We start from the raw sequence: 24,013 nt of genomic DNA, 5'->3' as shown, positions 1-24,013 counted from the left end.
AACCCCGCCTATCACATGACACGCACACCCAAGACTGCCACGCTCATGAGGTGGTATGGTCACACAAATGTGGCACCACGCTCGCCGCCCAGCTCGTGCGCCAATAGGCAGCGAGTCACAAATGGGTTTCAAAGGCTTGCGTCCGTCGGACGAAACTGGTCTAGCCAGCGTCCAAGGAAAACCTGGTCACACAAATGTGGCACCACGCTCGCCGCCCAACTCGTGCGCCAATGGGCAGCGAGTCACAAATGGGTTTCAAAGGCCTGCGCCCGCCGGACGAAACTGGTCTAGCCCGCGTCCACGGAAAACCTGGTCACACAAATGTGGCACCACGCTCGCCGCCCAACTCGTGCGCCAATGGGCAGCGAGTCACAAATGGTTTTCAAAGGCATGCGCCCGCCGGACGTAACTTGTCTAGCCAGCGTCCACGGAAAACCAGGTCACGCAAATGTGGCGTCACGCTCGCCGCCCAGCTCGTGCGCCAATAGGCAGCGAGTCGCAAATGGGTTTCAAAGGCATGCGCCCGGCGGACATAACTGGTCTAGCCAGCGTCCACGGAAAACCCGTTCACACCAACGTGACACCAAGGCCCCCGAGGCCCAAGCCGTGCTAATCGATCACGCCTTCATTGGTAGGTCGAGAAAATAAGCCACGCAACGCAAAGACGTGCAAATCAATTACGCCTTCACTGGTAAGTCGAGAAAATAAGACGTGCACCGACAAAACCGTGCGAATCGACTACGATAGTATGTCGGGAACATAAGACACGTAAAAATCCGTCCCTCGCGACGCACAAAAGCCGTCCCTCGCGATGCATTAAAAGCCCTTTTACGATGCGACCACAAACTCGAGAGCGTTTGTCTCGGGTCCGCACGTCAGCTCAAGTACTGAGTTTCCGCTCGACCCACGCTCGACCAGAAACTCGGGGGGCTAATGTTGTCGGTCCGTCTCGGACCGACGAGGACAAAGGCGTCAGTTCGACCCACGCGACCGGTGCGAGGCCTCGGACGGCGAAACCTTGCCTCGGCCATTGGCAGGCCCAAACCAATGGCCGGCCCAAGGTTGACTCAGCCATTGGCCAGCCCAAACCTACGGCCGACCCAAGGTTCAGCTGACCAAGGGCCGGCCAAATGCTCAGCCGGCCAATGACCGACCGAAGGTTCAGCCCCTTCACTCGGCCAATGGCCGAGTGAACCTTCAGCCAGCCATGCAGTTCACTCGGCCAATGGCCGAGTGAACCTTCAGCCGGCCAAGCACTTCACTCGGCTAATGGCCGACCCAAAGGCTCACTCGGCCAAGGGGTTGCCCAAAACACCCCTTGGTCGCCTATAAATAGAGAGGTCTGCCCTCTCCCAAAGGTAATCCAATTTTGAGTCCCGAAACGCTGTCGAACTCGTACTTCACTCGTTTCGCTCATCTTTGGCCTCTCACCCTCTAAAACCTCTATACTCCACCTCAATCCTACTAATGTTGAGCGTCGGAGAGGTAAACAGAGGCATCCCCTCTGTTTCCCCTTTGTAGTTCATCGTTTCCTTCTCTTGCAGGACCAACGACGGACGAGGCAAATACCATCCACAGCTAAGGGAAGACTCGGGATACCGAGTCCGACACGCTCGAGCCCGAACGCGACCACTTGGTCCGTCCTTGGGTCGAACCGTTTGGGGCTCCTAAATTGTTGTCCGAAAACGAGCGACAACATCCTCCTCAGCAGCCTCCCCAGGAGGCATCGTGAGAGATCGACATAAGTACTCTAGAGTTCTTCCTCTTCGAGTATTAGCACGTCACCCTTTTCATCCTCTCCAATGTCCAAATCGGACCATTTGTCACATAGGTCTTCCATCGCTGGGACGTCAAGGAAGAACCAGTGAAAAACTGAGAGTCAGACGAGAGCGGAGATTATAAGAAAGTGCTTATTATTAAGCTACGTATGTATGTGACTTAAAGCGTCCAAAGCTTTTGTAGACATCTATATCATTCAACTAAGCCATGTCATCCAATGTTACTATTGGAAAATATCATTTTAACAATGCGAAATATGATTGTATTTTGTGATTATATAATTTCTCCTTCAACTGTTACATTTATGACAAAGTGCCCCCTCAATTGTAATTTGTGTCAAACATTTACTCTAGTTCAAAATCCCCTCTTCCATCTAAATTTTAACTGAATTTGTGAGACTTTGAACAAATTTACTTAAATATCCTTTTATATTTATTTTATTTTATTTATATTTTGAACAAAATATCCTGATTGAATACATACAAAGATTGAATCAATCAAAATTCAGATTCACCACAAACACAATCCGACGATGTTACATACAAATGGAACCAAAAAGGGCCATCACAGCAACTGTGCGTCCTCAACTGCCGTAGGCGACGGCACGTGGGTCTCTTGCAAAGTTTCTCAGAGTCTAGATTCAAGCTGCTCAATATTTGTTGAGTTCGGGCTCAATTTGAAATTTCTTTTATTTTAGGGCTCAGTTTGAAATCTCGACCGATATTCGGATATCTTAAGATTTGATTTATCGACAAACAAATTCTACAGATATATTCCTCACTACCTATGTGCGACAAGCTCTCGAAATGCGATTTACCACGCACGACGTTCTAACCCCTATCCCCGATCTTCCTCTTCCTTGTGAGCATTTTTTTTCTTTTACATCGTCTTTTCAAAATCGACGCCGATTGAGAAGATCTTGAGAAGAGTTTGAGGACGACGCTGATATGAGGGAATTGACCGCCCTCATATGACTCCATTGATGTAGAAAAAAAAACGAGGTTCGGAGAACTTGGTAAGACTAGAGAGAGAGAGAGAGAGAGAGAGAGAGAGAGAGAGAGTATTGAAGATCCGTAAATAAATAAATAAATAAAAACGTCATGTGAGCGTCACATGACCATTATCTATTAAATTTTAGATGAAACTACCAGCTTTGATACATTTTCAAACTTGAAGGTGAATGTTTGTAAGATTTTATAATTGAGGGGGTGGTTTGTGAATCACTTGAGGGGGTGTCAATATAATTAATTCTAAAAAAAAATCGCTCAAGAGTACAAATGAATAAAGTCAAACAGAAGATAACTCAATCATCTTATGAGGAAGTAGTGGCTCTAAAGGTGAGTCCCACATATTGTTGCTTTATTTATTTTATCTGTCATAATAAACACAAGGCTTTTTGTGTGTATTGATTTTACACCGATTGAAACGAAATGAAGAAGCAGCGTGTGTGTGTGAGGAAGAAAATGAGGAGAAAACACAACTTTAAGCAACTTCAAGAGAAAATTAAAGATATGAAATAGAAAGCTAAAATGGTGGGAAAATGTAAGACATATAATGACATTTCTATAGAAGCAAATAAAAATCTATTAAGATAACATATCATATTTCTGCCAGTTAGCTTAGAATCAGTCTTATCTAAGTCCATAGAGAACCAACAATAATAGAAACCAAGTCACATATATTTAGCAAGAGTTATAGGAATTATTTTTCGTGTTAGTGGCGCGTCTAAAATACTGTCCACACGGGAGGGAAGAACACTAATTTTTCAGTTTTTTTCAGAAGCAAATCTGTTTATGCATATTCTGAAATAATTTTATTTTATTTTTTATAGAAAAAATTCATAAGAGGGTATCTCCTAAATAACCAAACATTACATTTATACAAACTCATTTGTCCAACCAAATATAACCAACAAAATTTGGGTGCCTTATAATTTGAGAAAATAAATGGAACGTCTTCGCTTTTAGCTTTACATATCATTACATATATAAAATAAACCAAAAAGCCTCCCATATGCCTATAGTACAACATATTTTTTACTATACAGGCAAAGCTGAACAGTTACTTTTTTACCTAAAAAACTTGTCTTCTTAACTAAGATGAATTATGTATAAAAGAATGAAGTTTCTGGTCTATGCTCTCCCTTTCCGTTTATCATCGAGTGCCTGCTTTAACAAGTTTTCAAGTCTAAACATTAAAATTTTTAAAATTATTTACTCCAGCAGAAACTTAGTATCAAATCTTGTTTATATACTCAAAGAGTAGGAAGTCCTTTAGTTAAATAGTCATGTATTTATTAGATTACCAAATGATTTATCATTATACAAATCTATTAAGAATTGTTCATCGAATTGCAGATTGTGAGCAACCGGATGGTGAAAAGCTCATATATTTTGGTCAGATTTTATTTCAGAAGCGTGATTTTTACTATTTACCTGAAGCTTATAATGCCTTTATTATTTCTAGCCGAGTCTTATAAATTTTGGATATTCAACTGACCAGAGAGCACCACTAAATTACGCGTTTTGGCACCATTTGACAGTCAGAAAATTAAAGTAAAAAAGAGAAATATCTGAACAAAACTTACTAAATCTAAACCAAAAAAATATATCAGAACCAAATTTACAGAGAAAAATACATACCTTGGCTTGAAACATTCTCATGGTCAAAACTAGAGTATCACGCATTCTACAAAAGTAACATGATATTTTGTTTAGGACATTAACAGAAACAACAGTTTACTTGTGCAAAAAAAAAAATGATGTAATTTTAGTGGAAAAAAATTGGTTAAAGAGTACTAGACAAAAATAAAAAATAATCAAATTGAGAAATAAGCACAGTATCCACCTGCAGAGCCAATATTAATTTAATAGAAGCAATTAGAAATTTTTATTAATAGTTGGCCATTATAAAAAAAGAAATGAACGTACCGAATGCTGTTTGTTCTGAAAGGATGTGACAATCCATTGCTAGACATCAAAACAAACTGTGTTGACAATCCACTTGGAACTTTGATCTGCAAATAACATGAAGATGCTTCGTGAAAAAAAATTCACAGAACTCCAAACTATCCATTTCAATATAATCTACTTAACTTTTACGTAGATTTTACCACACACAAGGCCAAAAACGTTGTTGCGTATCTTTTACCATTAAATTAACAGTGGGATCTTTTTACTTTGAAACGGAAACAAAAGATTTATAAAAGTAAAGAAGAATTAAGCAAACGGAATTCGTTGCAGAATGCGAATGGTTTGAGATGTGTTTGCTAATTTGAAGTCATGCTCATAAGTTACTAAGGATGGAATATAATGATTTCACAAGTAAATATTTGAAAAGTATAGAAGATTACTGATAATTCCTTGGAAAATTTATCGGCATCAATAATAGTTTCTGTACTATTTATCTTGATTTGGTATCCGGATCGCCTCAATATCAAAGTTGTCTGCTCCCAATTCTCAGAAGAATCCATCTGCAATGACATAAAATGCATATTAGTGAATAAGACTTATTCAACGTGAAAGCAGGAAATATCTCAAACTCGAGTTTCTCCCATGAAAAATTCGTAGAAACACTTTTCACATGTTTATAATTATCATTATCATCATTGTTTATATTTTATTATTCTTATTATTATCAAGAATTTCATCGGTACTGAATATAAAAAAGGTGAACAATCCTTGCCAGATGTTAGATTGTTAGTATCTTTTATTTTATTGTTTGTATCCAGATTTTATTTATGCCTATTCTAATTGTGGCAAGTAGTTATTTCTATATCCCGAGCTTTGTATTATAAATATCAGAGTATCAATAAGAAGAAAATCATTCCATTTCAATACTCTGATTTCCGCTTTCATGGTATCAGAACACCATAGATCTCTGACCTCAACGCTTCCGATCCCCGTCGTGACAATCGTAGATTAGAGGCGAACCACAACAGTTTGGCTTTCCTGGACCAGTTCACAAAGTCACTTCACTACTACTCAACCAGGTTCGACTCTCTGAAAGGTTCATTTCTGCCTTCTTTTGCGGCCATGGCTGTGAGCTAGCTCGGAAGGTAGATCGCCAACGCGGTGGCGTCTGAGGGTCTGGAGAGGGTCGTGCGACATGAGACGATGGATCAACGGAAAATCGGCTCGACTCCGCCAGGTACAGACCGGCTCACCTCATTGACCTCCAGACTAATCGACGAAGAGTTTTCCATCGCAGAAACCAAGTTCAGCTTCGCATTCCCGTTGAGACCGACGATTATGACAACACCGGCTTCGACAAGATCAAGGAGAATATAGAGAATTCTATGCGCCCACACGTTCTCCTCCTCCGACACAATCAGGGTATCAAGCTTCACCAACATTGTCGCCAACGGAGATACCCTTGCTCTTTGCCTTCCGAGAGGCGGCGGCGACTCGATAGCTAAGAGTCCCCGCGCGCCGGTGGACCGAGCAGTTCTCCGACATCATGACTATGACCAACATCCAAGGCAGCAACGTCCTCAAAGTCCTCGGATATTCATATCGCTCACCTCGTTGAGTTCATCACAGCGAGCTCCCATCAATACGCTCGCCGAGTATTGAGCTCCCATCATCAAGCTTACCTTACCGAGACTTTCTTACCGAGCTCTCCTCACCGAGTCTCCTCGTCACCAAATCAGCTCTTCACCGAGCCTTCGCTCAGGTGACATCTTCACTCGGTAATCTCTTCAAAGTTGGTTGTTAGTCCCCACCACGCCGAGCTCACAACTCGCCACTAAGAAGTCTTCACTTACAAGAGATCATCCTTCTTCTCTACTTCTGATAGTCAGGGGCAGAATCGAATGACTCTCAGAAGTCGACGGCACATTCAGGCTCTCACCAAATGAGCTCTTCGCTCCGCATCAGGCTCTCACCAAATGAGCGTATCCCTCTGCATCGGGCTCTCACCAAATGAGCTCTTCACTCCATACCGGGCTCTCATCCAACAAGCTGCTTACTCCATGTACGGCTAGTAAGGGGGAGAACCGAAGCGGAACCAATCCAAAGTGATATCACCTTAATGCTGAAGTCTCATGACAAGCCTCCTTGCCAAGTGAAGAAGTCGGAGTCTCATCATCACCAAGTATCATCTTCTCACCGAGTCCTCTCCTTTTTTTAGTCACATCCTCACCGAACATCTCAATCGGTGACCTCTCACTTAGCGAGCCCTCACTCGGCGACCTTTCACTTGGTGACCTCTCACTCGATGATCTTCACTTGGCGAGCTCCATCTCAATCATCACTTTCCCACTTCTACTCTCAAAAGTGGACATTTCGACGACAACTTCACCGAGTTCTTCACTCTACGATCTCTTATGTGTAGAGTCCTTTACTCGGATGTTCTCGCTCGGCAACCAGTCCGCGGAAACCACCACTCCAAACAGGGAAGGTACTCAACCTCACATCACAAGACTCGAGTCCGATTTTGGGTACCTACTCAAAAGAGACAGGCATGCTTGGATGAAATCACCTGTATTTCGTGGTTCCGAAACTTCATCTTCCAGCGGTAAACTATCAAGATCTCACTCCGACAAAACTTCAAGAGACTTCCATCCTCACCAAGCCACTTTGACGAACTGCAATCAAAGCTTGACTCGCTCAACCTCCGCCATCAAGCTTGAGGGGGAGTGTGGAAAAGCTTTCGTACATATTTCTAGATTGTAAGTATCTTTTATATTGCTAGTATCTTTTATTTTATTGTTAGTATCTAGATTTTATTTATGCCTATTCTAATTGTGCCAAGTAGTTATTTCTGTAGCCCTAGCTTTGTATTATAAATATCAGAGTATCAATAAGAAGACAATCATTCCATTTCAATACTCTGATTTCCGCTTTCAAAAATAACAAGCTTTCTTACAAGCTAACTAGCCTATTCATATTACGAAAGAACACACCGGAAAAAAAATAGAAAGCATACCAGCAATTGAACGTCAAATATGGCCTTTCCTTCGGATAGATAAGTATCAATCTCTATTTGCATCTCTGGGTCTATAAAATACCTCAATTTCAGCAATGCACAAAACCATCAGAATAGTAAACAATTAGAAAGAAAACTATGATTTCAGATCAATATAGGAGTTTCGTAGAAAGAACGAGGAATAGAAATCTTAAGACACTACTTACCGCATTTAATTTTGTTCTGATCATTGGCAAAGAGCCTGACAATATCTCCCTGATAATGGTTTAGCAGGCTTTGTCATTAAACAAGTTCTAGATTAAGAAACTAAAATAGTAATTATCAATACCTGACGGCCTTGGTCGTCCATTGGTATGCACTCAACAGCAATTATTTTATCCACATCATCCGCGGTGACAGTGTATTCAGGATTCGTAGCTCCTAAATATAAGAAAAACATATTCAAAATAAAAATATGTAAAAAAAAGAGTCGAAGTAAAAAAGAAACAATTTTTACCGTAGATACTCCCTGAACTATTTATTTTTCGAGTGGCTTGGCCCATAAACTAGTTTTCTGAGTAAACTAGTTCTCAAAACTAATGATATGTGTTTTGGAATTTTTTTTTTTTTTTTTTTTTGAAACACAATTTTGGATCGTTAAACCAGGATTGTGTTACTTGCAACTTTTTAAAATTGTAAGCAAGTTATTTAAGTTTGCAGATATGTATGAAGTTGGTTAGGTGTTGGATTCAATTAAAAAAAAAAGTTGCGTATTTATATGGAAAATACTAAAATGCTACAAGCCAATACTTTGGTGACCAAAATGGCTCACATAATAGTTCAGGGACTATCTGGGCTAAACAGAGAGAGAGAGAGAGAGAGAGAGAGAAAGAGCGACTTAAACAGTCTGAATTGCCAAACATCAATCCCCTTTAAAATTCCGATCAATTTCTATTTCTCTAACCTTCAATGTACTGCCTAGTGCCGTCCTTCAGATGACGAACCCACTGAAAAGAGAACAAAATATATTTAACATAGAAAAATAGAAATCTTAATCGCTCACGCATGTGTTCAGTAGATACAAAGTACTATTTCCAATATCTATTTAAATAATTCACCTGAAACATGCAAAGTGTAGTTGCTCGTACTGGAAAACCACATCCAAGAAGCTTGGCTCCTGGTACAGCTTCGCCTATAATCTGGAAATTCTCTATGCCGGGACCCTCTATAAATGAAAAATTTGAAAAGATAAAACAAAATATCATTAAAATATCAGCTGGAAATGAAGCAACAAAAAACTAAAACAAAGACAAGCTAATTACCTTCAGACATAGAAGCTATGTCATCCTTCATATGAGAGGTAAACAAGGTATCGCTTGGCATGTTTTGCGTTTCGATATCAATGACACTTTTCCCAACGAACTCATAAGGGAAATTCCCATCCATCTCCCTATGCTCATAAAATATCAGCCAAGTTAAATTTTCATAAATACACTATATTTAAAAGTCAGTGTTCATAATGGCATATAGCCACTAATTCACTACATAGAACGGAAAGTAGACACTTCCCACGAAACTTGTGTTTTGTGTGTGTGTGTGTGTGTTCAAAGTAGAAGAGCCAGCCTTTATTTAACTATCATTATTATTATTATTATTATTATTTATTATTTATTTTAATAACCATGGTGTCCGGGTTAAATCCGACTAATATCCACGAAGGACCTGGCATCCAGGTGGAATCGAACCAACCCCTTGGGGTTTATTATTACTATATTATTATTAAAAATAATGTTTTCATGGCTAGCTCAATTATGATAAGTGTGTTACAAAATGCTCATTTATCTTATTACAGAAAGAAAAAAAAGAAATAAAAGAAACCAAGAACTCGAGGGAAAGTTAAAAAAAAAATATACAGATCTTGTAGAAGCCAGTGGTCAGTCATTTATTTAAACAAGGGACAAGAATCAGTGGTAAGCACTTCCACCCACCAAAGATGGTGTGTTCAAGTCATATAAAAGTGCATTCAAAATAACAAGGATCGAGATCATACAAAACAAAACAGCTCATAGAGCTTAACAAAATCAAATTATAGCAAGCTGCCTACTATGATTCAAGAAATCTAAGATACCTTTGCACCACATACCTTGTGGGTGGAAGATCGTTCTCAAATCTTGGAAAATCATCACTTGGTTCATGATGTTGCTCATCAACTGACTGGTTATAGGGTGTAGAGCCATTCGGGGCCTTCACAAAAAAAAATGCTACTATATCAACAACGAAAAATAATATAAAAACATGTGTTGAAAAAGATCTTATCCAAATTTCTTGATTTCTTTCCTTGGTTCTTGGTACAGCTGTTAATTACTGGCCTGCTATAATTTCTGAGAATACATATCTTTTAACTGCTCTCCATTGTAATAAAGATTTCTCTCTTTTAAAAAATTACTTAGTTTCTTATTTAGATTGACATGGTACAGAAGATCAGATGATGCCAATATTACCATGGGTCTAAGCCGAACTTGTTCATTCAATGCTCCAGAAGACGTGGCACCTTGGCCATGAGGTTCAGGTATGGACCGAGTTTCAACGGATGTTGATATTTCTCTAATTCTGTCCTGAAAAATTAAATAAATAAAACCATGCGTGATTTTTTCATGATATAAAGAATACGTATCAAATTAAATTTCCGTAGAAAATCGCAAAAAAAAAAGGCTTAAAATCAGTATATTCAAACGGCTATAAGATAAGAGAGTCAAAAGTCATAGACAAATTTTTCGCTGCGACTATTCTAAGTTTCAAAGTTAAATATAAGCTTTTAATTAGAAGATGGTTTTTGAAGCTTGTCTAATTGGCTTCTCAAGAGACTACAAACAACAAGCTTCAAGATGGTAAATTTCAGATTATCATGAATTACAACTGAAAGTGTACCGATTTCATAAATCCAATTGTTCATCTGAGAATTTAACGCATTGACATCACAAAGTCTGTATAACGAAATTCCAAAAAGTTCTGATGTATGAATTCCGTATCGAATACATCACAAATCAACCATAACTAACATAAATTAAAGGGGAAAGTAAGCTTACGTGTGATGTTCTAATCTTCCACTGTAATTGATCGTGTAGGTACTGCAATTTCATGAAATGCAAAACGCTTGCTTTTAGATATTTTTTTAATTAAAATGATTTTAAATTATAAAATATGAAAAAGACGGATAAAGAAAGATACACTGCTTTTCTCGTAGGAAACACATACCTTTAAACTGTTTGCTATAGCAGAGGCATTTATGACACGAGGCCAAATGCTATATTCTGCCAATAACCCAACCATCGATGACATGAAAACATATCTCTCATCTTCAGCAGCCTAGTGTGTAGATAATACATCAAAAACACCAATACAACAAAAGAGTTTTTGATAGATTACTAAACCAGTATATACTGGAACAATATATACATACAGAATGGAAACAGCAAAAGAATCCAGAGAGAGAGAGAGAGAGAGAAGTATTTGGTCACCTTCAAGTCATGGGTGAGTTTTAAGTTCTCTTCAAGGTCGCCTTTCCGACGAGCCAACTCATTAAGAGCAGCATTTATAGCTTCATTCTGCTTGTCATCGATCGCCTTCAATAAATAGTTTTAGAAAAATGTTACTTCACAGTTAGATGGAACCTCGTAAAAAATTTGACTGCACTATCATGGACACTTCTGCTAAAGCTATGTTTGGAACCTGGAAAATGAAAATCCCTAGTATTTTGAGAGTAAGAAACCAAGGGAAATCTGGTAGAAAATACATGTTATTCATTTTCCTTTAAAAATAGTGGAAAATTAAAATCCAAGAATTCACACTCTGTGGGGCTTTCACTTTTTCTCTCTCATATACGTGCATTACTCTTAGACCCGAGAGAGTAACTTAGTAATTTATAATTCAAATATATTTTAGTACAAGTACATAGGGTGGTCATTAGGGATAGAAGAAGAGTTCTTCAGTTAGTTACTTGATTTTTGTCTCAAAATGGTTTGATCGTAGATATTCGTTCACATCTCGAATAGTGAACCGAGTATATTGATAAAGAATATTAGGGATAGAAGAAGAGTTCTTCAGTTAGTTACTTTATTTTTATCTGTGTTCTTAATTGTTTTTTCTAAGTTTTCCTTACTTTTCTCTTTTAAATTTCCCAACCGCATCCAATCAAGAATAGAAAAAATGCTAAAATATATGCTTTCTTCCATCAAACTCTCAACTTCCCAACACAAAAAGAAAATTGATCCACTCAACTTGTCTTCACCGATTCTGATTTCTTTAGGAGTATCGAGGTTCCGATGAAAAGATAAATGAAAACAAACATAAAAAAATGAACGTACCAAGCGTAAGTCCGCAAATTTCCTTTCCAACGCATACTTTTCATTTTGCAACCGCAATTCCTAGCACCATAAAAATCATTGTGTTCCTCTGGAAGTGAAAATCAGTTACTATGTTTGACAAGAAAAATGCTCACAGAAAATAGTATACCTTTAAAGAGGCGATAGCTATTTGTTCCCGAAGAAAATGAATCTCCTCTTCTTGTTTTTGGACTCGTGAATACAGTTCCTAATGGCATACTTCTGTTAATGTAAAAAGAAGAATCCCAATCTTTTATCCAATTGGATTTGAACAGCATACCATGGCCTCTGGGTCTTCAAGATGAATCAAATTTCCGTCTCCTTTCAATTTCTTTGGACCAAAATTTGCTTCCAAATCATGCCTTATAAAGAGGAAAATGAAAACAAAAACAATACCAAAAAACATAATAAATTAGATTAAATTAAATTAAAACCACACAGAAAGAGCAGTCTCCATAAACCTTGACAGGCACACTCGTATGATCAAAAGATTAAGCTAACATATGAAGCAATTACGTGGAATTTCATGATTTCAGCTTGAGCCGAACTATTATTGTACATTCCACAGTTCATCTTCAACGGTGAAACATCTCATGACAAAACCAGCTCAAACTTTAAGGCCTCTACAGCTGATTAATAATATTACTTATTAAATAAGTAACTGGAATGAGATTAGTGCGTATGTTTGCAGAAAGTGGAAGAAAATCATTACCTTTCTGAAAGATCAGAACTATGATTCTGAAAACCTTCATCCTTGTGCCAATTCAGTGCAGCCTTTCTCGAAGACATGTCTCATCACAAGTTCGAAGTGCTTTCTTTGATACAGCCTTGCTTCGCTTCGCATCAAAACTTGGTTCCAAGTGCAAAAGGATTTTCACTTCAGCGTGTTATGTTATTCCCTATGACTATAAACAGTAAGAATTATCAACGTCAGAAAAAAAAGAAAAAAAAAACACGCACACACACACACACACACACAACTCTCTTCTTCTGTAACTACAAATGATATCTGCTTAATTAGCTTACTGGTTCAAGCGATATTGCTGTATCAGTTTTAAACAATCTGATACATAGCAAGGGAAATTTAAAAAAAAATATGGGAATACATATAAAATCCCTATACAGAAGAAGGTATACACAAACCAAGAACAACCTGATTTATAGTTACACTACGCCTACGCGTACAACAAAACCAATTCAATGGCCATACTAAGGTATATGAGAAATTGTCAAAAACAATAAATAATTAAAATGATTTTGGTTCCGCGAGAGCTAATAATAAATAACCAAAGGAAAATAATAATTTGCAGAGAACCGAGCAGAACAAACCCAAACGATTCGCAGAATTGAAGTTACAAAGAGTTAGGATTTCGTTTAAGTTATGTAGCGTTGAGTACAGAGAAGAAGAAAGAAAAAAAAAACGACGTTTATAAATAATAACCCGAAAAAACACAGAATTGGGGATATAATGTTTACGCACTTGTGATTAAATTAAGGTGTCTGTTCTGTGCTAGGGAAGAACGTGATTTATGTGGTCAGATTGGAAGGTCATAGATCCGACTCGGAAGTTCCATCCATTTTCACAGTATTATACGATCATGAAGAGAAATTTCATTAAGTGGGCTTAAAAACCCATTAAATATCTCATTTAGACCCTAATATTGAAAAATATCCCAAAATGGACTTTTGTACCATAATCGGACAAAAATGCCCTTATAACCTATTTGAATCTCAACTCAGTCTCATTCCCCCCGAAAACAACTCATCTCTCTCTCGCTCACTAAAAAAAAAACTCTACGATTGTGTACGAGTCGGTACGACGGCAGACGATCTTGTACGAGTCGGTACGATAGATAACGATGGCGTACGATGGAAATTCTTCGAGATCCGGCGGCGGTGATGCTCAGAAATCCCGACATCTCAAAACGTCGAAAAAGGTGAGTTTTTCAACTAATTTCTTGTTAAATCTCATAAAAAATAGTCAGAATATGTATTAGGACTTAGGATTTATCTGATTTGTGGTTATTTGAGCTATTTATGATCGGATTTAGAAAGTTAGGGTTAAAAATTGGGGGCAGTGTACGATGATATTCATGCATCGTACGATGTCGTACGATGCTGTACGATGTCGTACGATGAAATGCATAGGTCTGTACGATGCGATACGATGGTGTACGATGGGTTTATGTTTTTTAAAAAAAAGTGTCGTACGATGCTGTACGATTCTGTACGATGGTTTTTAAAAAAATTTAATTATTTTGTTTTACGATGTTGTACGATGATATACGATGCTATACGATGGTTTTTTAAAAAAATAAATTTTTGTCTTACGATGTTGTACGATGCTATACGATGCTATACGATGATGTTTTTAAAAAAATTAATTTCTTGTTTTACGATGATATACGATACTGTACGATGCTGTACGATGTTTTTAATTTCTGACCTAATTTTGTTGTTTTTTTAGGACAATTTGAACTACATGTACAACGTCTCATTCCCGGGGCGTATCACGTACGGTGGGACGGGGATCTTGAAGCTTGTACGGAGTAGATTCGATGAGCTCGGGATAAAAGAAAGAATCCTCGGGACTCCGTTCGAGCAATTTTTTACGGAGAGCGAGCTTGGTTTCTCACCGGTGCTCGTACATACTCTCCTTCAGAAGAAGATCGAGGCGACGGTACGCGGCGAGATACATTTTGGTATCGGAGGCAAACGGGTACGATTTGGACGCCTCGAGTACGCACTCGTCTCAGGGATGACTTATGAAGACGGTCCGACCAAAGCCGAACAAGACGAGCGAAAGAACGATGGATTGATCACGGATCACTTGAACGGCGTTGCCGGAAGCAAGTTGAGCGCGTTGATCAACGCGTTCACCATATGTCGAAGCCCTGACGCTGCGTTCAAGCTCGGGCTGCTCGTATTCGTCTACGGGTATCTTCTGGGGCAGCCGGCCAACAAAGCCATCGAAGAAAGGTGGCAGAAATTTCTATACATCGTTCAAGACCTCCCCTTCTTCTTCAAGATGCCTTGGGGAAATTTGAGTTGGGCAGAGACGTATTCCAGCTTGTCGGTGAACCTACGGCGTTATCACGAAACGCTGCAAAAGAAGTTGAAGGACAAGCCAGATGTGGCACAGAAAGAGGCCAAGTACACATTGACGGGTAATCTCCATACCCTTCATTACTGGGCGTACGAGGCTATCCCAGAGATCGGGATGAGGTTCGGGTCGAACCAGGGGATTCGTGTGCCCCGGATGCACTCGTGGTCTAGTAATGTGCTCATAATGGGCAAAGACATCGAGGCGGTCTTGAATAAAAAAACGGTAACTTTTTATTATTTATCGTTTATTAATGTATTTTACATTATTTTGGAATATTGGTAACGTTTATTAATGTATTGTAGGTGGGTGTTCTTCAAATGCTGAGACCAAGGGCACCAGAGAAAGAAATGTTCACTCTCCTCGAGACACAGACGAGCAAATGTCTGTATCCCATAGACATCGAGGGCGAAGATGCGACAGAGCCGCGAGACATCGAAGAAGAAATAGATCGAGTCGCGACTGTTGCAGAAGATGCCATCGTCGGAGACTCCGACGACGAACACGTGTCAGACACTCCACGTGTTCGTCTTGCTAGTCCGACCACTCCCGCAATGGGATCGAGGCCTACAGCGACCTCTCGCGCCGACATTCCCGAGGCCTTTGTCATAACACGGGAAATGTGGGGAGAAATGCGAGGTTCCCAAGAACAACTGCGAGCATCTCAAGAACAACTGCTAGCATCCCAAAAACGAATGATTCAGTCACAAGGGATAGTCTTACGTTCTCTTGCCACGACCGGCCGTAGAGTTGAGCGCATGAGTGTTAGACAGGTTAGAGTTCAAATTTAATTTAACGTTTTAAAGTTGAGTTTAAATTTAATTTAACGTTTTAGAGTTAAGTTTAAATATAATTTAACGTTTTAAAGTAGAGTTTAAATTTAATTTAACGTTTTAAAGTTGAGTTTAAATTTAATTTAACGTTTTAGAGTTACGTTTAAATATAATTTAACGTTTTAGAGTTAAGTTTAAATATAATTTAACGTTTTAGAGTTAAGTTTAAAATTTAGAGTTGAGTTTAAATTTTAGAGTTGAGTTTAAATTTTAGAGTTGAGTTTAAATTTTAGAGTTGAGTTTAAATTTTTTTGACAAGTTTAAATTTTGTGACATATTTTATTACTTTGACTTTCAGCTTTCTATGTGGAGGAGGCTGAACATTTTGTTCGAGGACGCAACGGGCTTGCCTGGGGGTGAAATTCCCACGACCCAAGATGATGGTCGTAAACGCCGGACCCCTCCTCCTCCTCCTCCTCCTCCTCCTCCGGCGGCTAGTCAAAAGCCGGCGTCTCCATCGCATGAGGCAGAGCCGTCTTCTACGCATCGCGAGTCATCGAAGAAGTCAGAGCCGTCTTCTACGCATCGCGAGTCATCGAAGAAGTCGAAGAAGCCATCTTCAACGCATCGCGAGTCGTCGAAGCGATCGGAGATCAGGCCGGTGACTTCTCCCAGGTTGTCGACGTCTTCGTCGAGTCCTCGTAGAGAAGACATTTCGGATAAGCTACGCCCGCTCACAACTCCTCTAAGGAAAAGACAGAAGGCACAGCTTACTCCGGCACGTCCACATCGGCAAGTGCGACAGAAGACGTCGCATTGGTCCGAATTCACTGATCCGACGAGGCCCAAGTATTTGGAAAAGCCGATCCCCAAGTTCAAGCCGTTGAAGGACGCGAAGCAAAAAGAGTTTGATAATTTCGTTAAGTGGTTGCGGATAAAAAAGTGGGACGGCAAATTCATGGAGTCTGTTCGACTGAAGACGTGCGACGCAGACACGATTTTCTTCGACACGATATTGACAGAAACCAAATGGCTACATGATTCGGTACGTTATTATATAATTTCACTTTTTCCAATCAATTTAAAATAACGCTATATGTTTGTAATGTCTCAGCATATTGATGCTATGATTCACATGGTTCGGGCTCGCCAACGAGGTCTCGACGGTTATCGGCAAGACGTCCGAATCATGGATTGTCGGTGGGTCCAGCACGTGTACGGCCGATTCAGAACGGAAGAAGCGAACATCAACAAGGCCATCGAACTGGGAGCAGAGCCCGAACCCGTGGACTGGGACATGAGGGCAACTATTAGCCCGATGACTGGGTATAGGGACGCCGATATTTTGCCTTGGGATGGTGCTCGAGAGATCCTGTTCGTCGTGAACTTCCAGAACCTTCATTGGTTCACATTTCGGATCGACATCGAGGCCTGGACCATTACCGTCTTCGACTGCCAAAAGGATCTCATGCAGTCGTCGAGACATCAAAAGGACTTCACTGAGCTGATGGAGGTACGTAAAATGTTATGTTATTCACAATTATTACCTTAGAGCAACAATTAATTAAATTAAGAGTTACTTAACATTGTTAAAATGTTTATTATTCAGACTTGGAGTCGAGCATTTGCTAGGGTTGTGGCCATAGGTGGTTTCTTCAAGAACTATCCCCACTCTTACCGGGAAAGTGAACATGGTGAAATTAAGTTCACTGTGCCGACGTGGATCGTCGATGACAAGGTCCCACAATGTGCTTACAGGTAAACAATTATCTTTTTATTGACAAGTTATTTTACTAGTTATTTGAACTTTTTTTTGACAACTTTCTCTAAACAATCATGTTTTTATTGACAAGTTATTTTAGAAGTTTTTTTTTTTTTTTACAAGTTTTAATTGACAAGTTATTTTACTAGTTATTTGAACTTTTTTTTGACAACTTTCTCTAAACAATCATGTTTTTTCAAGACAAGTTATTTTAGAAGTTTTTTTTTTTTTTTACAAGTTTTAATTGACAAGTTATTTTACTAGTTATTTGAACTTTTTTTTGACAACTTTCTCTAAACAATCATGTTTTTATTGACAAGTTATTTTAGAAGTTTTTTTTTTTTTACAAGTTTTAATTGACAAGTTATTTTACTAGTTATTTGAACTTTTTTTTGACAACTTTCTCTAAACAATCATGTTTTTATTGACAAGTTATTTTAGAAGTTTTTTTTTTTTTTTTACAAGTTTTAATTGACAAGTTATTTTACTAGTTATTTGAACTTTTTTTTGACAACTTTCTCTAAACAATCATGTTTTTTCAAGACAAGTTATTTTAGAAGTTTTTTTTTTTTTTTACAAGTTTTAATTGACAAGTTATTTTACTAGTTATTTGAACTTTTTTTTGACAACTTTCTCTAAACAATCATGTTTTTTCAAGTTATGTTTCAACTATTTGTGACAACTTATTCTTGTGCTGTAGCGGTGATTGCGGGATGTTCGCATTGAAGTATGTCGAGCACGTAGTACTGAACGAATCATTTGACACTCTTCAAAGTGAGAATATGAGAATGTTCAGGAAGAAATGGTGCGTGGACTTATTCTACAACCACCTTATCCCGTGGTTTTGTATTTTCGGATGTTTATTTTTTATCTTTTTGGTTTTCTATGTAATAGTACCTTATAAACATATTATCGAGATGGTTTGTTGACTATTGTGTTTTTTATTGTACCTTATAAACATGTAATTCAATTAAAGAGATTCACAAAAAAAAAACATCAAAAATTCACACATTCACAAAGGGTTTAGAACTCGAGACATTTATAAACAACTAAAGTTGCATCTTGACGCCATTAAACAAGATAAAAAAGTGACTCAAATAAACGTTAAAGTTTTAAACTTAAAAATAAAAATAACACACAAAGTCTAAAGTTTTAATCCCTCCAAGTGCATGTTTTTCTGTTATGTCCCCTACCACCACATTTCCCGCATTTTCGCTGCACGACAATCTTTTCGCCTTGAGATGGGTATCGATTAATTCTTCTTCTTCCTTGTTTACTTTTCTTCGGTCGACCGGCTTGCTTCTTTTCAACGGGTTCCGAAACTTTCATGTTTTTTATCTCATCCGGGACATCCCATTGATCTTCATTGCCAACCGGATATATGGCTTCCTTGTACATCTCAATCCACGTCTCCTTCAAATAAAAGTCACTGCATAACGAGTACACGTCCACGCTTCGATGTTGGGCTGCTGCGATAGAATGCTCGCACGGGATATTCAATTGTTGTGGTAGTCCGCAAGTGCACGTCTTCGCCATAAGGTCTACATCGAAATCACCTCTTACGTCTTTGACATGACATTCATATAGACCAAGTCCGTACGCATTGACGAACTGTGCCTTATTATTTAGCTGTGCGAGATCATTTTGCCACGTTGGTGTCAATTTTGTGTTCAACTTGTTCGCTATCTCTTCTCGTTCAAAAAACCAAGTTTGGAGTGTGAATCGAATAAACTCGAGCAACGTCGTAATGGGAAACGTCCTCGCATTCCTTGTTTTGTTGTTGAAGCTTTCTGCGTTGTTGCTCGTCATTAGGTCGTACCTATATAAAACATACTTGATTTATATAATCAACGACATAAAAAATTCAGTACAAAAGAAGTTCTAGACTCTTACCGTTTTCCAGGAAAGAAAGCTCTGGCCCACCGATCGACACCAACTTCTTCAAGATACTTTGCCATCTCGACATCCTTACGTCTCAACTGTCTAAAATTAGCTTCGAATGCTGTTTTACTGAAGGCGTAAGCCGCATCGTAAAGTTCAAAGCGACAATGGTCTGTCTTGAACTTGTGTTGGACATTCAGTTGTAAATGATGGTAACATGCTCCGTGAGGGATACCAGGAAACACAACCTCGACACCATGTATGATGCTAACGTGGCGATCGGATATGAACGCCAAATTAGGTACGTCTTCACCGATAGCTTCTCGCAATCTTCTCAAAAACCAAATCCAAGAAGCATGACACTCGCTATCTACAACTCCGAATGCAAGTGGATATAATTGTGAATTCGCATCCATTGCAATTGCGCAAAGCAACTGTCCCCCGTATTTTGTCTTCAGAAATGCACCGTCCAATGCTATGACCGGCCGACATGCTTTGAAGCCTCTACGACACGCACCAATGGAAAAGAAAGCATACTTGAATTTATCACCATCTCGCACAAAGTCTGTTAACGTCCCAGGATTCTTTTGCTTCAACATGTACAGCCAAGTCGGTAACTTCTGGTACGATTGTTCCGGCGTACCCCGCACGTACCCAATAGCTTTCTCCCTGGATCTCCAAGCTTTCAAATACGATACGTTCACACCCCATCTTGTCTTCACTTCTTCCCTGACGTTATGCGCCGAATACTCCGCCATAGAGTTAATTGAGTACTTGTCTTTAAATACGTGACCGATGACCCATGGTGCCGCTCCTCGATGGCCCTCTGTTCGAACAACACGCCCACATGAGTGTTTACCCTCGTACGACGTAATCTCCCACATCTCAGACCACTGCACGACACCCCTCAACCTCCATGTGCATCTCTCGTTTTTGCATAGAACATACCATCTCTTTTTCGAAGAAGATTTCACTCTAAATTCGAAATTATGTTTCAACGCGTACAAGTGGATATGTTTCTTCAGTTCATGCTTGTTTTCAAATTGCTGCCCAATATATATTTCTTCTGAGCTACCTGTTACTTTCAAAGGTTAGTTAAACAATATGTGGTTTCATATTATACTTGAATCTCATTTGAATCCACTTAAATTACCTGTAGAAGAATGACTTGGATAATGACTCGGGTTTTCCTTCACAACATCATCGGCGCTGAACTCGGGTGCTTTCCATGAATAAGGAACGATAGGTGATCCGATCATCGGAGGCTCACGCTGACATTGACCCGATGGTTCACAATGACCCGTTGGTACCGTAAACGTTTCCACAAATTCTTCATATTCTTCGGGATTGGCAAATTCTTCAAATTCTTCACCTCTACCATTGTTATCTCCGTCATATCCATCACTATTCTCTTCATCACCATCGCAACCTTCGTTTTCATCACCTTCGCCACCTTCGTTTTCATCACCTTCGCCATCTTCGTATTCATCACCATTGTGTCCATCATATTCGTCACTGTTGTGATTACAATCTCTATCACGCCTGTATACTTCGTCACCGTTTCCGGCACCCTTGTACTCGTTATACAAGTCATCGTCACAGCCACCGTCTTTGTTTTCAATTATAGGATCTTTTTGTCGATCCTCGATAACAAGAGTATTCCGTCTCTTCTTCGGTTCATTGCGAGACACCATTCCAACTTCCACATCTTTCCCTTTACATAATCCTCGATACGCAATAGGTGCAATGACCTCGATCTGTTTCGGTACCAAACTTACACAGAGTGGAAATCTATTACGATATTTGTGCTTCATAAAATGCGAAACATCACCATTGTCCTTCAATACGGCAGGGCCTACTGGAATTGTACCGACTTCGTATGGGACTTCGAGTTTTAAGTCGAACGCGAATCTGTCTAACTCGAACTTCTCGTATAAGAAATCTACTAACTCCGTGTACGTTACCTCTTTCGGAATTACAAATGCACGAAATTCTGCATTGGTGAAAACCCATTGGTGTCCTTCCTTCTCCCAAGTGCCGTTAATCATGACAAAAACTGCAAAAAAACAGTCAAACTATGCAAAATAAGCTTCTATATCGCACACCATCGTACTGCATCGTACAACATCGTATACCATCGTACACTATCGTACATCATCGTACATCATCTTACTGATAGACATCGTACTGCATCGTACAGCATCGTATACCATCGTACAGAATCGTACATTGTAAAAGAGGCATCGTACGGAATCGTACAACATCGTATACCATCGTACACCATCGTACAGCATCGTACAGAATCCAATTTTTTTTCTAAATTTCATCGTACACAAATTTAAATTTCATCGTATACCATCGTACAAACAAGTTAAACCCAGATTTTGGACTTTGTTTTCAGATCTGATCGATTTTTTATGCTACATTCTATCATATACATTCATAAACTTTGTAAAAATGATTAAGTTAGTAATCTTACCCATGATTCTTTTGAAACCCGCTTAAGTAGAGAGGATTTGAGTGGATTTGAGTGGATTTGAAAGAGTTTGAGCGAGTGTGAGAGTGAGAGTGAGGCTGAGCTGATATAGTCTCAGGGGCATTTTTGTCCATTTTCGGTACAAAAGTCCATATTTAGATATTTTTAAACATTAGGGTCTAATCTTGATATTTAATGGGTTATTAAGCCCAATTAATGAAATTTCTCATCATGAAAGTATCTTAAAGAGGCTCTTCAACTCTATGCCTTTTGTAAGGGAAACTTGATAAACCAAGCTTAGTGTAGCATGTGATTTGAAAACCAAACCATATTTTGGTTCCTTTAAAGAAACCAAGCATCTGACCACATGAAATGTCCAAATTACCCTTAAATTAATTTTTTTTTTCAAAATCAATTCTTTATGTCTCTGCCTCCCTTTCCCTTCCCTCACGAGTGACTCCCTTCAAAAACATAAAAAAAAAAAACAAAAAAAAACCCTGCTCAGCCCCAATGGGCAAAGGCTCTGTGATCATCTACATAGCTATTGCTCTTCTCATCCTCTTCCTAGTCTCTCGTTCGCCGCAGAAATCCCCCTCCTCTCTCCGCCACCGCCACCGCCGCCTCCGCCTCCGCTCCAACTTCACCTCCTCCTCCGGCCACCACGCTCCCGCCACATTCGACCCCCTCGTCGCCGGCATCGAGCGCCGCCGCGAGGACCGCCAGTGGGAGCGCGAGTTCTTCGAGCACTCCCACCCGGAATCCGCCGCCAATTCCACCTCCGCCCCCGGCGACGAGGCCCAGCCGGAATGGGACAAGTACGTGGACGCCGAGGATTACCTCAACGACGAAGAGAGGTTCAACGTCACCGGAAGATTGGTTCAGCTTTTCCCGAAGATCGACATTGATCCGGCCGACGGGTTCGTCTCCGAGGACGAGCTCACGGAATGGAATCTCAGGCAGGCTCAGACCGAGGTGATCCACAGAACTAAGAGGGATATGGAGATTCATGATAAGAATCGCGACGAGCTTGTCTCTTTGGCTGAGTATGAGCCTCCAAGTTGGGCCAAACATGCTGGTTCGTCCTTTCTTCTCTCTCAGATTCCGAATTCAATTTTGTTTTCTCTTGGTTGGATCAAAGCTAGGTCATACGATTCATGTCTTTGCAACAATGCCTATGCAACAGTCTTGTATTGAATTATTTCTCGATTGAGTGAAGATTTTTAGGTGTCTAGTTGAGATTTAGTTAGCCGTGCCAATGGGGATTTCCTTAGAATAGAATCTTCTACGCCAGTTAACATTTGGGTTAATTGTTTCTTTTTTCCTTTATAACATAAGACTCAAAACAGACTTAATTATCAATTATTTGCTAAGGTGACTTTTGAGTAAACATCTAATAAATTGCACTTAAGGCTTGTGACAATTAGCTAGAGAAAACAATAGAAGAAGATGCAAGGGAATTTATGACGTACAAAACAGTGTGTTTGATATGTTGAAACAAAAAAATGAAACTTTCTTCTTTCAGATGCCCAATATTCCAATTTATATTTACTTATTATGTACACTTACTTTGGTTCTTATGTTTAGTTTCCTAATTATGACGCGATTAGTTGGAAAAATATATTCTTTTTGTATTTGTTTCTTCAGAGTTTTAATTATTCTATGTTGGATTGTGTAGTTTCGAAGAGAAGGAGCAAGCGGCCCATAAAGAAGGAGCAAGCGGTTCTTATGTTGGATTGTGTAGTTTAAGAGTTTTCAGTTCTTTTTGGTAATGGATTTCAGAGTTTTCAGTTATTTTTTGTAATGGATTTCAGAGTTTTCTGTTATTTTTTGTAATGGATTTCAGAGTTTTCTGTTATTTTTGGTAATGGATTTCAGAGTTTTCAGTTAGTTTATGTAATGGATTTCAGAGTTTTCACTTAGTTTGTGTTTGATTATGGATTTCAGAGTTTT

At 39.3% G+C, this 24,013-nt stretch overlaps 3 protein-coding genes across 5 annotated transcripts; 1 reads left to right on the top strand and 2 right to left on the bottom strand.

The window, feature by feature from the left end:
• Positions 1 to 3,590: 3,590 nt before the first annotated feature.
• On the bottom strand, positions 3,591 to 13,668 carry LOC149390303 (uncharacterized). 3 transcript variants are annotated; one of them, XM_089621002.1, is made up of 20 exons: positions 13,549 to 13,668; positions 12,781 to 12,973; positions 12,349 to 12,430; positions 12,199 to 12,276; positions 12,051 to 12,110; positions 11,205 to 11,309; positions 10,942 to 11,052; positions 10,773 to 10,814; positions 10,188 to 10,301; positions 9,830 to 9,930; positions 9,009 to 9,136; positions 8,805 to 8,911; positions 8,651 to 8,693; positions 8,036 to 8,127; positions 7,914 to 7,962; positions 7,708 to 7,778; positions 5,132 to 5,251; positions 4,710 to 4,795; positions 4,422 to 4,467; positions 3,591 to 3,966 (listed from the first exon to the last, which is right to left on the bottom strand). In XM_089621002.1, exons 2-20 carry the CDS (start codon positions 12,855 to 12,857, stop codon positions 3,961 to 3,963), a joined length of 1,518 nt encoding a protein of 505 aa, XP_089477128.1. In that variant the 5' UTR covers positions 12,858 to 12,973; positions 13,549 to 13,668; the 3' UTR covers positions 3,591 to 3,960. The 3 variants fall into 3 exon arrangements, with proteins under 3 accessions (XP_089477128.1, XP_089477126.1, XP_089477127.1); XM_089621000.1 differs by having other exon boundaries at positions 3,591 to 3,944; XM_089621001.1 differs by lacking the exon at positions 13,549 to 13,668 and adding an exon at positions 13,398 to 13,450 and having other exon boundaries at positions 3,591 to 3,944.
• A 5,136-nt stretch (positions 13,669 to 18,804) lies between these two features.
• On the bottom strand, positions 18,805 to 20,092 carry LOC149390302 (uncharacterized). The gene is made up of 2 exons (XM_089621033.1): positions 19,600 to 20,092; positions 18,805 to 19,525 (listed from the first exon to the last, which is right to left on the bottom strand). The coding sequence occupies exons 1-2, from the start codon at positions 20,001 to 20,003 to the stop codon at positions 18,859 to 18,861; spliced, it is 1,071 nt and encodes a 356-aa protein (XP_089477159.1). The 5' UTR covers positions 20,004 to 20,092; the 3' UTR covers positions 18,805 to 18,858.
• A 2,481-nt stretch (positions 20,093 to 22,573) lies between these two features.
• On the top strand, positions 22,574 to 23,257 carry LOC149390301 (uncharacterized). The gene has a single exon (XM_089619740.1). The coding sequence runs from the start codon at positions 22,574 to 22,576 to the stop codon at positions 23,255 to 23,257; it is 684 nt and encodes a 227-aa protein (XP_089475866.1).
• The last annotated feature ends 756 nt before the right edge of the window (positions 23,258 to 24,013 follow it).

The sequence above is a fragment of the Urtica dioica genome, chromosome 7 (genome assembly GCF_054948205.1).
Source record: "Urtica dioica subsp. dioica isolate 48M chromosome 7, U.dioica_male_clone48M_v1_H2, whole genome shotgun sequence".
Lineage (NCBI taxonomy): Eukaryota > Viridiplantae > Streptophyta > Magnoliopsida > Rosales > Urticaceae > Urtica > Urtica dioica.
Note: the sequence above shows the minus strand (reverse complement) of the source record. Positions and strands in the feature narration are given on the sequence as shown.

Coding starts and splice junctions, on each gene's coding strand:
- LOC149390301 (XM_089619740.1), top strand. CDS start 22,574: ATGGGCAAAGGCTCTGTGATCATCTACATAGCTATTGCTCTTCTCATC.
- LOC149390302 (XM_089621033.1), bottom strand. CDS start 20,003: ATGGATGCGAATTCACAATTATATCCACTTGCATTCGGAGTTGTAGAT. Junction 19,526..19,599: donor GCTTTCTTTCCTGGAAAACG/GTAAGAGTCTAG, acceptor TGTTTTATATAG/GTACGACCTAATGACGAGCA.
- LOC149390303 (XM_089621000.1), bottom strand. CDS start 12,857: ATGTCTTCGAGAAAGGCTGCACTGAATTGGCACAAGGATGAAGGTTTT. Junction 10,815..10,941: donor CTATAGCAAACAGTTTAAAG/GTATGTGTTTCC, acceptor ATGAAATTGCAG/TACCTACACGATCAATTACA. Junction 7,779..7,913: donor TCAGAACAAAATTAAATGCG/GTAAGTAGTGTC, acceptor GGTATTTTATAG/ACCCAGAGATGCAAATAGAG.